The sequence below is a fragment of the Triturus cristatus genome, chromosome 12 (assembly GCF_964204655.1).
Source record: "Triturus cristatus chromosome 12, aTriCri1.1, whole genome shotgun sequence".
In the NCBI taxonomy this organism is placed as follows: domain Eukaryota; kingdom Metazoa; phylum Chordata; class Amphibia; order Caudata; family Salamandridae; genus Triturus; species Triturus cristatus.
The window spans coordinates 519,136,188-519,150,963 of NC_140595.1; the positions used below are offsets into that span (position 1 = coordinate 519,136,188).

General features: G+C 44.2%; 1 protein-coding gene across 4 annotated transcripts in view; it reads right to left on the reverse strand.

The window, feature by feature from the left end:
- Window positions 1–14,776, reverse strand: part of LOC146776170 (uncharacterized) — a 160,745-nt gene that overhangs the window by 102,199 nt on the left and 43,770 nt on the right. For all 4 annotated transcript variants that reach the window (XM_085638316.1, XM_085638317.1, XM_085638318.1 and 1 more), the window contains one exon: window positions 11,953–12,033. In XM_085638316.1, the coding sequence (XP_085494442.1) occupies window positions 11,953–12,033 (81 nt within the window). The remainder of the gene's footprint in view (window positions 1–11,952; window positions 12,034–14,776) is intronic.

The window sequence follows — 14,776 nt, forward strand, 5'->3', positions numbered from 1 at the left end:
GGACAGCAGAGGTTAGAATGACCGGGCTCTGTTTCGCAAGCTCAATACATAATGGTAGAATACCACTATCAGGCAGCTCGCTATTGCCAGCCTCACCCTCCCCATCATTACAGAGGGAAATAACCGGAGTTTCAAATTGTAAAACGGAATACAGCAGCTCCAGATGACCATCACTTACAATGCCTACTCTAGCAGCATCGTTTGAGCTCAGTCGTTCGAGATCGGGCCCTTGTACTTCTTTAACTCTTATTTTAAGTGCATTCCCTTCGATCTCCTATCGGAGAACTATTCATAGACAAGGACTTCTCTGCATCTTTAACTCAATCAACATGGTCCAATGGAACACACCTGTTGTGCACAGATACGTAGGAAGAAGGAGCCATCCATTGGGAACTGCTTGAGGGTGGATGCTGCAAAGGGCATGCAGTTACTATGAGATGAGTTGATTTTGACCGCCGCCATGACTAGTGGGGGGGTGGGGGGGTGTTTATAAAAGTACACAACAGAAGGGGGGTTATTTCAGAACCCCTCACCCGAAAAGAGTTGGCGCTGAATAGCAATTTGTAAACCACTGCAGGATTCCTGAAATTGATGACCACACAATCATCTGGACGGTCTTTTTGTCCCTTTCAAATCCACCTTACTCGGTGAGTGAGAATAAGGTCATTACCCAATGAAGGCGGATAATCCTTATACTTTCTCAACCGGTTAAGACACCGAGTCTTAAGTTGCATATGGGATTCAACTTTACCGTCCCTTAGCACTGGAACACAAGCCATCGCCACCACATACAGAAAGGCTGCTGGGGGTAAGCTGAATAAAGAGAGATTCCCAATTTCTGTTAATGGGGGCCCTGCCTCCTCCATTCTCTTGCAATCCCCCTGGCTCAGGTTTCGCAACACAATAGGCCGAACTTCTTTGACCCAACCTTTAGTTTAAATTGGCAATTTTTTGCTAGAACCAACAATGTTATTGGGGTAAGGATATCTTGATTCTCCTGGGAGTGGACATGTTGGTCATTTGTTCCCAAGGGGCAAAAGGTCCTTATTTAGGCACAATTAAGAAGCTGTTTAAATAAATGTGTCAATATTTGCCAGCTTGACCAAAACAGGGGACAACTGTTTCAGTATTATTCCCATGACCTGGTCTATCAGAGCTGCCTTGAAGTTGTCCAACCAATGCGGTTCTGAGTTAGCTTCCAGACAGAGTACGTACATGATCAGCAAAAGTTCCGTCATTATTTGCCTTCCTCTTAACAGTCCATTTGGCCTTTTTTGGGAGCATGGTTTAACTCCCCCACTGAACTTTCCTAACTTGAGCCTTTATTATGTTGGAGGACAGATCGATTACCCATCCTGCTACAGACGGCATTTGGTTTAGTTGGTTGGTCGGGGGCCTCAATAGTAGTTAGGGAGGGGAAGTGGAAATGAAGAGCCAGGGTCCACTATGGGGTCACCGCCACCCAGGAAGAGACCCCTCTCAGTAAGTTCCATTTCAGTGGCAATTACCCCTATTGCCATTTGAAGCATCTGATCAAAGGGTGTAGATTTTGTTGAAGGGAGAGCAGGAGACCCCCACCTTTCTTCGTGCCCATGCTCATTCCAAAAATAAATGGCAATTGATATTAATACTCTCACCAAGTATGACATACAGGTTCCTGGGAGCAAAATGGAAGAGAGTCAGCCCAGCCCAGCCTCTTACATGAAATTATGAGCCCGGTCACACGCCTGGGTACATCACGCACTGCGGGAGGAAGCAGCCACCTTTCAGAGCAATCTGGCCCATAGAACCGTGGGCACCCTTGCTTCTGCTAGGGAAGCCGGGAGGTGTGTTCTCTGGCCCCTGGGTCCAGACCCGGCATCTTGCGCTGCGGAATGCACAGCCACCTTTGAGCGCTTCCTGGTCCGCAAGAACCGTGGGCAGCCATGTTGATGCAAACGAAGCTGAGATGTGTGGTCTCTGGCCCCCGGGTCCGTAATCGGCATGCCATAGGTATTCATATTTTGCGTTTCTGAGCAGGAACACATTAACGTGTGTACTGCGGAGACAAAGAAGTGTATGAATTCTGCAATCAACTGATTACCAGGTTATTATCAGCACAAAAACTAAGGCATTACTGACCGCGTTCAGACTTTTGATGCAGACATGGGGACATTATTATTCTTTCTTCCAAGATTGTCCTGGTGATTGGAGTCTATGGTTCTGGGCATACGAGTATATTTCCACCCTTAAAATGCACAGGCAGTAAGCAAACAGCTTCAAGGTGCGAATGCCTGCTTGATTGATCGCACTTCACAGATAGCACCCCTAACAAGCTCTTATAAGAGGCATGTAAAATATATCAGTGTGTCAACCTCCCCCATATCAGGGTACTCAAAGGGTCCTTTTCAATGATTTTCCAAGTGAAAATGTTGATGAACAACCAAGAGAGAAGGTGAACTGTAATTTGGTGAAGGACAGAAAGGGAAAAATTATTTGGTTCCAATATATATTAGCAAATCCAATAGGTCTCACCTGTGCAAGAACCATTGGCTTTGCCAACATTTTAATCATGTCGTACATGGGCATGGTAACTGTTCAGTGTGGCGAAAGGTTTGCGGCACAGTAGGGTAAAGGGGAGTATGCTTGTGTGTTAGCGCACTGCCATTACAGACAACACATCTTCATTTGAAATGACCATTACATTTGCACAAAGTACAGTTTTACTCATAAAAGTATACAGCGCACAAACAATGTGTGGAAATGTTAACACCTAATGTATTGATTTGTTAAGATTGTAATAAAATAATTGTTTCCACCACACTACAGAATTTCAAAAAAAAATTATATTTGTGCTTTGCCAATTCTAAAATATCTGCATAGTTCATTAAAACATTTACATTTTGTTTTGCGCTAGAAAAAAAATACATCATACATCCTGCCACCAGCACACCCCCCAGTAGCCAGCATGACTGTCACAAATTCTCTCACTTTGAAATCCGAGAAAGAAAAGTAAACCTCGAGTTCTCTTGGAAGACCGAGCCTGACATTTGACCTCCGTCTGTGAATGCACAGCAAATGGGATGAGAGCCAGATTTGAAGGCAAGTTTACAGAAATGGAGTACTAGCAGAAAAAAACCAGTAAATAGGGCATGAGCCACAGAAGGTACTAATTGAAGCTGGACAGCTAAAACAAATAAAGCCAGCAAATAGAAAGCAAGCAAATCACAAAGCCATGGGTAAGTAATGGGTGGAATGCATTTCCCAGGAAGCTTTCCAAATGTCCAATTTGTTGTTAGCTAACCAGACAGCTGTTCTGTCTAGTAGGATCAGACCTAATAAGCATGCTTTCCAAGTAAAGTACTGTCAAATTTGGTGTAATTCTGTTCATGCGTTATTTCAGTATCTAAGAAGAAACTTTTCATTGGGAACGAACATGGGAAAATCAACGTTTTAGGTCAACCTTGTTTTTTCTTGCCCACTGCTCGACGGTCGGAGCAACTCTTTCATCCGAGGTGGACGATTCTGAAAATACCACTATGATATAAAGTTACAGCAAATGAAAACCCCCATTATGTTACTTCACTTTTTCGCTACAGATTTATCAAATTATTCTCACTGCGCGCACACTTGGTTAGTCGCGTGTTTTTTTTTTTTTTTCTTTTTTTTTTAAAATGGGACTTTTTTCAAAACTCAGGATTTTAATAAAGACAAAAACATTCAGCACAAACCAGTGTTTTTTGCTCTTCACAGAATGGCAGCACTCTTACCTGTTTGTTTTCTCTCAAAAACTAGGTTTGCAAATTTGTCTATGCACCAGAGTGTGCCAGAGCACTACCCTACTGTAGGGTACATTTGATGGTACCACCACGCATAGATGTGGATTCATTGTCCACGGAACAAAACACTTTTTTTTATATTCCAAGTTTAAAAAACGTTGGGAAAAAAAATTCAACTCTTCTCAACCGGTTAGATGTGTTAAAAAATTCAAACCTAATTAAAAGCAGTTGCGATTTGTAGACTTGCCATTTTAAACCAAGTCCACACATTTTTAGGTCTTGCCTACGCAGCGCGCATGCGAGGCATAGGAGACCTCTTGAAATCGATTAGCTTTTTCTGCCAAAAACGTGCACCCATTGCATTGCTTTCAATGGCAACGCGTGAACGTTTGGCGATTACCTTGCGGGAGCGAGCTTTGAAACCATCTGTTTGTAATTACATTTCAAACAGATGGTGCCCCTGCTCGCTCCCGCAAGGGAAATACTGTGTGTGCTCTCGGCTGCACTCCCCCACCCCTCCCACTTGTTTCATTTGCCTCTACCTTCCTCCCATACGAGCTTCCTTCTTCGCTTCCTTCCGCTTTGTTTTTGATTCTGTTCCACTTGCTCCTTCGGTCCCATATGTACGTCTTCCCTTTCTTCCTTCATCCGTTCCATTATTTTTTGCTTAGTCTTTCTTCCGCCCATACTGGCTTCCTCCCCGCCTTTCTTTCATCCCTTCCCTCTAGCTATCTTCCTACCACCCCTCCTTCCTGTCCTGTCCCCTGCCATCTATCACTAATGTTTTTGTTTTTTTCCTTTCCCTCCTCCGTGCCTCTTTTTTGGACTTTGTCTCTTCGCTTCTCTCTGGTGCGGGGCTTCTCGAGGCACACGGGGGGGGGGGGGGGGTGGGGGGGCGCCAATGAAAGGGTCCACAGAACACGTATGCCACTTCAATCCCCAGATTACTTGGGAGTGCGGAAGTGATGCTCTTTGCCCTTCACGCGCTCGTGACACAAGCCCCCACGAGCCTCGAAACTGATTCACACTGAGGAGTGTAACAAGAGATATATCTGAGTGAGACCTGTCTCAGTAAAAAACATAAAGTGCACTAAATGGCCAAGTAATGAGGTTTTGGAAAGAATCGAAAGCCCATAAACAGGTCTATATGTACCATAATTGAAATGTCCTCCATATAAAGCAGTAAACCGACACATTTCCACCCATTTAGATGGTGAGTGGAATAAGAAATGCCTCAAAGGGGACGCTCGGAAGGGAACTGGGGGTGGGGGGGGGGGGCGTGGGCAGAAGAATGACAGTGCAGAACTAAATGCTAGATCACTCAGGGAAATCAGTAAAATGGTGAAATACTAGATCTGTGCTCCTGTTCTATCACTTGACTGAGGGGTTCAAGGTGCTTGTGGGGGACGTGATCTAAACAAGCATTGGCATAGCCAATAGGTCTCGCCTTTGGGTCCTTATAAATGTTTAGTCATCCAGCACAATATCTTTAGTGTTGCATGGCCAAACACGTATAAGGTCCCAAAGGCGAGACCTATTGGCTATGCCAATGCTCGTTTTAAAGGTCCTCTCTAAAGCAATTAACCAGGTTTCCACCAAACCAATGAACGCACATTTTCTGAGGAAACTGCTACTTTAAAAAAATCTGCTAAGCGTTTCTGTACGTGCGAGTAAAATTTCCAATAAGCCATAAAATTAGGAAGCACAATTTTCTTAACTCATTAACTGACCAAGCCAACCGTATGAATATTGGTGCAGATCCATGCATAGTGTCAAAAGTTCTAGGCAAATGAAAGAAAAGACTTTTCAACAGAAAATGCAAATGAACTAGAACTACACAGTGGTAACTGTAGTAATCAATGCATATTCACATTTATTAGTGCAGTGCAAAGGCCACCGTCAAGTTTATTACCAAAGTAGAATGAAATTCACATGAGAAAAAAAGGTTTTATGGCTCAAATTTGTATGATACAATGACTTAAGGCATGGAATTCTCCCAATGGTCATGGGCATTTTCAGCTCAATTTAACACTTTGCAGTTAAGTTTTGGTTAAAATATATTTTTAACAAATGCACATAAACAACCCATGATAAACCATATATGCAGACAAAGAAAAGATAATATGCTATTGCCATAGTGGAGGATGAGGCATCATGATCCACTTAAGGCTTCGCCTCTTGGGAGTCATGATCCCCAACACTCAACAATGTAATAAACTGCTTATTGGGGGGGAGGGGGGGGGGGGGTGGGAGGAGCATGGTTAAAGTAACACTGCAGTTAGTTGTTGGTACAAGATAAATACGAATGTTTAAAAGCAAAAGCCCTCGCCATGTTCTGCTTATGACCTTACATCACTCATCACGTTAATTGACACCCTAGTCCTATACAACATAGAGTTACTCTGTGTGTATGTGTGGGTATATAGCATAGAAACAGCACAGCATGTGTGATTGTACGTGTTTAAAGCATGTATGTCACAACATTTACAAATCGCTGAAGTTTGAGGTGCACATAATACTCCATGTTTAACATGGTAAAGGCTGAATGCACATGATGTGGATTGCAGAGGTATGTTTCAAACCCTATTTGCAATAGATTAAACACCAGTGGCTACCTCGGCAAGAGCCCATGTTAAATAGTTTTAATACCATGATATAAACAAATTCTAAATAACAAGGACGTTAATAAGGTATGGCTGATTATTTCCAGAACTTTGCTGAAGACTTTGAGGCACTGAAGAATTCTGAATAATGGAGAATGTAGGTGTGTCTTACTCAGATGGTTTATCTCACACTGGCGTTGTAAGCATAGCTCTAAGGTGCATGCCATTGTACCCATTTCAGAAATAAGTGTAGTGGATTTTACCAAACTACGGAGGGTTCTCAACGGCGCCTAGCAGAAGGTGTCTTTTCAGTGGCAAACGCATACATGGCAACCTCTTCACTTAAATCTGTGGATCATGTGAAGGCTTGAGGGGGTAATCCTGTTATGGTAAATAGAGTACAATCTCTTTTTGGAGGGTATTCAAAGTTTTCATAGAGGGTAATCCCACTGAAGTATATAGAGGCATTTTTAGGTCTCGCCTGACCCAGCGCATGCGCTGGTCTGGCGAGACTTATTGAGAGGGCTCCAAAAAGTGCTACCAGGCCAGCCTAGAGCTACAGTGCGGGGGCGCCGCGCTTTACCGCGCTTACTTTCGTGATCGTGATCACTTTCGCTTTGCATAGCCAATAGGTCTCGCTTTTGGGACTTTATAAGTATTTAGTTATGCAACTGTTGCATGGCTAAACACTTATAAGGTCCCAAAGGCGAGACTTATTGGCTATGCCAATGCTTGTTTTGTTAGGAAGGGGAATACTAGTTCACAGAGAGAAACCTCCACCAAACAGTAGGTGACTGAGCAGATACATGCTATGTATCCAGCATGTGATCAAAGGTTATGTCGATTATCAAAATACAAAACTTTCCATGGAAGAGGGAAGCTGTATTAGCTTTTTTTTTCCAAGTTTCAAGCAGATTCGTCAAATGGCACCAAAGTTATCAGTGAAATGAAAACAAGCATTTGCAATGCAATCGGTCTCGCCTTTGGGACCTTATATGTATTTAGCAATGCAACACATTAGCCTGGGTGCTGAAACATCTGGGGCCATATTATCAAGAACGGCAAGAACATTATCGCCGGTTTAGCGGCAGGAAACTGCAGCTTAAACGGCGATAAGGGGCTTGATAATATGCGCTTGTGAAGTCCAATAGAAGCCCAGGTTCTCGTGTGAAGAACATCAAACCTGGGCTTCTATTGAATTCACAAGGGCACATTATCAAGCCCCTTATCGCCGGCTTTAGCGGTAGTTTTCTGCAGCTAAAACGGCGATATCGCCGTTCTTGATAATATGGCCCCTACTGTTCTTTAACTTAGAAGCTAACTTGCATGCTGAGAGGGAAGGAGTGCACAAATTCGAAATTAGAAGCATTACCCCTTTGACAAATCGGAAAAGCTTTCCTGACTAGTAAAATTAATTTAGCAGATAGCAATGCACTTGCAAAACAGATTTATACACGAGACCCAATCTTACTGAAATGGTGTCTTCAAATTTCCCCAAAGCAGTTCCTATGAGTTTTGTCAAGTAACAGCCATTCTTTACCAGTTTGTGTGACCTTGAGTTGCCTTAGGCTGAAATGGAAGACTGTTGTCTCCTGTACTATGAAGTAAGAGGAAGAACAGACAGCTGAAAAAGAAACCGTGCCTCCTGGTTAAAAACTGTGGCTGCACAGCAGAGAGGCAACCATACTCCGATGCAGTAATGTGCGATAAAGGAGTATCAGAAATCAGGTAGTTCTAAAAGCAGAGTTCAGCAAGACACCCTCCGAGCAGTATAATCTATCCATGAAAAGTTGATAATCATGCAGCAGAATGCTATTTGTGCACAGAGGCACCCAAATAGAACAACTTTAAACGGCTTCAGGATGAGGACATCAATTAAAAATACAAATTGACAATGGGACAAAAGTTCAGCTATCAAAGCATTTTTATCAGAGCCCTGATCTCCTGCTGTTGGTGGGCGACAAGAAAAACTTGAGTGACTCATCCTTCTAAAATGGAAAAGAGTTATTGTTGGGAATTTGTGACGATTGTCAGCAATGGCAGCAGTTACAGTGATTCCAAGGCTTCATTTGCAGCCCCCTATGGGCTGAGATCCAACTAGAGTCTGGGAAGGCATGGCCAGGTCAAAGTGCATCATGACGGAGGCTGAGCATCTGTAACGGATCCGAATTTTTTTGCTACTAATGCCAATGTTTTGATTAAGGGCCTACCACAAAGGTTGCCGCCTTCCAAAGACCCTTCAATCAGTCAATATGTAGGAAAATAAACATACACTGAGAAATACCAGGTGTAGCTCGAAACACTTGGGGGTGAGGGCATTTTGCGCATATATATTGTCAAAATATCTTTTAGACTCCAGATTTCAACCAAAGCATGAGGCACGATTATGCAGCAATTCGCGAACAGCAGAAGAAACCGATTGGTGACGGGACTGAGGAGAGAGCAAACAGAGCCTGTTTATGCTTAAATGTATAAAGTAAGCAGCATGAATCTACTATCGGGTGGAAGTAACTGCAAGGACTGTTCGAAGGGACTAAGCAGAAGCTCTTCTCACACAACAGAGTTGTTGGGTGCCTCACGTAATTGTGCATTATCTAAACTGTGAATGGAGGGCCATGAGGGAGTCTTTATGGCTTGCGTCTGACGGCTGTTTGAGGCCTTTTTGTCCTGAGGTTGGCGACATCATGGCTGTGGAAGTGTTGATGCATTCGCCCTGTGTTTGATCTTGATAAGTTGTATGCACCTGTGCTTTGACGAGTAGAAGATTCTTAAAGGACATATCTGAGGCGCCTGAGGGTAGGTGAGGCTGTGAGCCTGCTTCTCACTATCTTCGACCAGGTCCTAGCTGCACTCAGGCAAGATCTTGCTCGGAGATACCAGCGGTGAGGGAGGTCGAATGTATTTTTGGCCCTTATGTGGGGGTCCAATTCTATGGGTGATTTTACGAAGTCTATAATCTTTGTTATGCTTGTGCCCCTTGTAATGGGGGGCTGTTGAGCTATTGCTGTAACTGATTTAACTCCTGTGCTACTGAGGGTTGTCAATGGCTCTCTGTCCGGTTTGCATTCGCCTTTCTCCCACATTTTTGGGTGAATTTTAGGCTGCCCTGTATCTTGCCAGACCTCATACTTCTGAGGGAGGAGGGCCCGCTGAAATGGGTTGGAGGATTGGCAGTTAATAGGGGTTGAAGCAGAATTAATGGAGGGGGTGCCGTGTCAGATGGGCAAAAGCCGCACCAGCATAAATGGCAGCCACCTCCGCAACTACTGGCGACGGGCTGCTGAAACTGGTCCCAATTGGTCTCTTCATTTTTACCCTACCCGGGAAGGGGGGGGCAAAACTTAACTCGTCAATATAGCACCTGGCACTGCTTTTGATGAAACTTTACAGTGACTAGTTGTCAGTTTTCTATATGGCAGACATGAGCACCCGTAACATCACATGGGAACATGGTCATGTGTTGAATCCCAGTATGTTGAGCGGGTGTGAGGATCAAACCTGCGCGCTCAGCTCGAAGGTCGGTAGCTCTAGACCTACACCACATTCTTGTCTACAGGAACTGAAGCAGGTTTAATATAAGGTATGGCTGATTATTTCCAGAACTTTGCTGAAGATTTTGAGGAACGAAATCACAGGTGGTGCTCATTTGTACATGTAATGTTACTTGTTCTGTTCTATACCCGGATAAATGGACAAAAACAGTAAAATACCAGTTGGGCGCACACTATGGATTTTTAGCATAAGTGTTTTAAGCCATGCCCTCAATCACATTGGCCACGCCCCTAAGGGAGACACCCCCCCTATTTTTTTCATCCTACTTAAAGCCCTATTGCAAGTGAATATTTACCAATACATATTGGGAGGCCCTGCTGGAATCAGTTTTGTTACCGGTTTGGACACCCGCACATATCATGTTTGACTTGGCCGTGCTGCTAAGAGTTAGCAAGCTTTAACAATAGGGCAGCACTTACCGGCATCATCCTCGGTCCGCGGGCCGGCGGCTCCAGTGCGGATGCTGATCTTCAGAGCTACGAAGGAAGCGATGGGCTATCTCGCCCGGTCCATTTTGGTTTGGGTCCTGCTGGCAGACTGGTTTGTATTCTGTTGTCTTGCCCTCGCCACTCCAGTCTCTCCCGGGTGGTAGAGGCTGGCTCATGAGCAGCTCCCGTGGCTAAGGTTTAGGGTGGGGTCAGCAAGAGGTTACCACACTGCGTGCGGCGACGAGGCATGAACGGGGGAACACAAACTAAACAAGTTGGCCGCTCAGTTTTTCGCCACCTCCTCTTGTTACACTAAGTTGCGCTAATGCGCCGGGTCTCCTTACAAATAATGGCATACGGTGTGTTCGGCATGCGAAACAAAATACAAGTGCGAGTTTACCCACCAATCAGAGGACATACAATCATTTAAAATGCAATAGGACTCGCATTTATGCGAGACCTATTGCATTCTAAACGGAGGTACATGCGTTAAAAAAAAGGTGCGAACAGAAGGGGGTGGAGGTGCTCTGAGAAATCACGGACTGCGGGAAGGAATGGGGGGGGAGGCAGGGGAAGAAAACGGTTTTAAAAGTAAAGGGGCCGATAACTGTGGAAGGACAACAATGACAACATGGGCGTCAGCAGGCGGGATTAAGTTGTCCAAAACCAATCAGATTGCAGCATTTAGAATTTCGGCCAATGAAAAAGATAAGCGGAAAGTGGGCGGAGCTTCCCCCGCTATACTGTATACAGCATCTCTCGACAAGGCAGCGCATGCGCTGCCTAGCCGAGACCTAAAAAGTACTTCTTATAGAAAGTGACCTAACTAGAACTACATAGTGGCAACCGCCAATGTATAACATATATACACCCACGCTTCAATAAAAACAATGCTATTAAAAAAATAAAAGCAAGATGGAACCAATTGTGAAAGGTCCTCAATGAAGAGATGTGTGATGAAGACTGGGTAAGATGGCAGCTCTTGTGGACAAACTGCCCATGTAAATTGCTTATTTAAAAATCCATCAAGCTAAAGACAGAAAATGTATGCAAGGTCTTTTAAATAAAGATATATTGTATTTGTGGTTCTTAATGAGAGTTTAGGATGCATTTTGAGAAAGAAGGCAATTAGTGTAAGTTGAGAGTCTGCATGAGAAGGGTGAAATCAACATGGCTGAAATACTCAAAAGAAATGCGGATAAATACCAACAACAACACTGGTCTACGTTATTTTCTTACCTACATGTATCCACTCTCCAACTAGAAGGTTGGCTAGCAAATACATCACCAAGAAAGCAAGCCTAAACCGCTGATACAAGTCCTTCCCGTAAGTTGTCCAATTAAAATTTTCTTTAGTGAACAAAAGTATGGCATTTTTGATTTTCACCAGAAAACCAGTTAGCAGAAGGTAGGGGTCTTTATTTTCACTCTAAACTTACATCCTCATAATAGGCCTTTCAACTTTGTGGTTACTGAGGCACTGGGGGTCTAACGGAGGTACTAAGAGTGTAAATGAATGTACCTCACATATCAAGTTATTAAGTTCCAGAAAGCAGAGGCTCACTAAGGTATGCCATGAGAGAGTTGTAATACATATTTATTCCATTTTACCTGTTAACTTCTTCAAACTCCTTTGCATATCCATCTGGCACAGAGTAATCACTCTTTTGATAAGGTTTGTATGGATTTATGCTGTAAAAATAAAAAACAGAAATCAAATGAATCTCTTCAGCTATACAAAAACATTATGCTAAAGAAAGCAACTTTCTTTTGTGGAGCACTCCAGTGGAAATCACAAGTACATATTTTATTTTTCTCCTTAAGGAGTTGAATCTCTGTGGACAAAGACAATACTCCAGACTAGATTTACTTTGCTTCAGCAGCATAACAATTCACATAACATGCACACTAACTAGGAGTATCCAACAGGGCTTAAGCTTAGCGCATTGCCCTCCCCCACTCAAAACAGAAATTCTCCACATTTTCTTCCATAGCCCACTCATTTAAATTCACAGATTACTCCTATATCAATGACAATTGTCAAAATCACTAATATCCAGTACTGACTGAGCAGCTCTGCTCAATCTCCTGCACTGCCTACATGCATGATCTTAGAGTACCTTACAACATATCGGTGTGTAAAAAGGCAGTGCAAATATGCAGCTTATCGGAATGCAAACTGCAGAATTTGTTTTTCAATTAAAAATAAAAAATCGAAATTAAATGGGCATTGGTGCAACCCTGAGATTACCTCCATTGAATCAATTTTAACAAGCATTTGCAATGCAATAGGTCTCGCATTTACTAGAGTATAAGCTATTGGCATTGTAAATGACAATGCCTTTTATTTACATTTTATAAACCAAAAAAATAAACGTTTGTGATTTACAATGCCAATAGCTAAAACTCATGTAAAAGCAAGACCTATTGCATTGCAAATGCTTGTTATTGTTTAAACTGTGAAGATGCCCCCTGGCCTGCCTTTTACCTTGGCTGCTGGCTCTAGCATTAGACAATATGACATCACAACTCAACTGTAATAAGCTATTACAGTTGAGCAGGTACATCATTTTCTTATTACAAGTGACTAGAGAGGTCAAAGCTTGACTGTAATAAAGAAACTAGAGCGGAGTTTTTATACTCGGAAAACAAGCTCTCATGCATTATAAATTGATAGCCATCACGCCTGCTTGGAGAGTCACTGGTATGTTATTTGCTGGAAGAATAGCTCTCAAAGATTGAAGAGCTAAACAGGTGATTGCTACTGCTTCACATGAACAAACGTTTCTGTAACTGCTTCGCGTTCACTGTGCCGCTCTTACTGCCTCATGCACGAGTGTGTTGGCTATTCTCCACATTCAGAGAGGGTGGCTGTTAATGCCTCACTCAGAGAGGGTGGTTATTGCTGCCTCAAATGCAGAGAATGTAGTTGCTACCGCCTCACATGTTGAGACTGTTGGGGCATCACAAGCAGAGGGTGGATGCTACTGCCTTACATGACAGCGTTGCTGTTAATGCCTCACATGCAGAGGGTGGTGGTCGCTGCCTTCCTTACGAGAGCATTGCGGTTAGTGCCTCACATGTAGATGGAGCCATTACTGCTTCACATACAGTTAGTGCCTCACATGAGGAGCGTTGCTGTTAATACCTCACATGGAGAGGGCGGTTATTAATACCTCACATGGAGAGGGCGGTTATTACTGCCTCACATGACGAGGGCGTAGCTGTTAGGGGCCTTACATGCAGAGGTGGATTTTACTGCCTCACATGCAGAGAGGGTGGGTGTTAGTGCCTCACATGACGAGGGCATTGCTGTTAGTGCCTCACATGCAGAGGGGTGGATGTTACCGCCACCTCAGCCTCACAACAATATGCTGTTAAAGCACCAAGGGGTTTCCGTTAAAGCCTGGCCTGCTCTAGGCCCCTGCTGAAGCATGACATGCTGACAGACGGTCCATGCGAGGCTTGTGTTCAGAAAGGCCTCCCCTACTGAGTGCGACTGCTGTGTCCTCTCGCTGCATTAGGGCCTTTGTTAAACCAGTGCAAATAGCCAGACTGTAGGAGCAACATGCACTGCGAGCTTCATATCACACGGAGAAACACACAACCACTGGTAGGAAAGGGACTGACCGCAGTCGCAACTACAGTGCTCTCAGGGGTTGTGCAGGCCTGAACCTAGAGGCATCCCTCAGAAGGGCACATAATGACGTCCCTCCACACCCCAACCCCAATAGCCAATCGGTCATCAGTTACCGGAACGAATATACCTTGCCTAATCACTTACCAAACTAGGTGGAATCACTATCTTCGGGGGTGCTGCCTGTGCGTACCGGCACTTATTGTTTCACAAATTAAGCACTGCCTGCCCTGAGGCAGGGGATAGAACCATGCGCCTAGTGAATGAAACTCTGGTATAGGCACGGGTCGCTGAATGCCATCTCAAGGGCACGTCCAGTAGTTTATTAGCTACTTGAAGAGTATCCGTGGGCGGAGGGAAGCACACGGCTAGGCGTCGAGGCTCCAACTGCACCATTCACGTTGTATCGCAAGTACGTGTCCGGATGTGATTTATGGCGCTGCCAAAGCGCCTCGCTGCCGGCTAAGCTAGCCCCTGCCCCAATCCCCCGCCTCTTGCCCAATACCAAATAAACACAAATAATAGAATTCAGCACAATCACTCATAAGTAATTTAAACTCATTCTTATACACTGCACAAAGATTGCCTCGGTCAATGAAATGAGTTTTCCTACATCAGGCCTATTAAAGCCAGCCGAGTATGGCTCGTTCTTCGTGACATTGCAGGTGGCGGTCCACGTGCGTCCGCGTGAAAAATGACCCACATTGGTCAGCTTTCGAGGAATTTTCCACACAGGATTTGGCATTAGCGACTTAGACATCAGGAGTTTGATGGCACAGCCGCCCCGGGCTTTCAGTC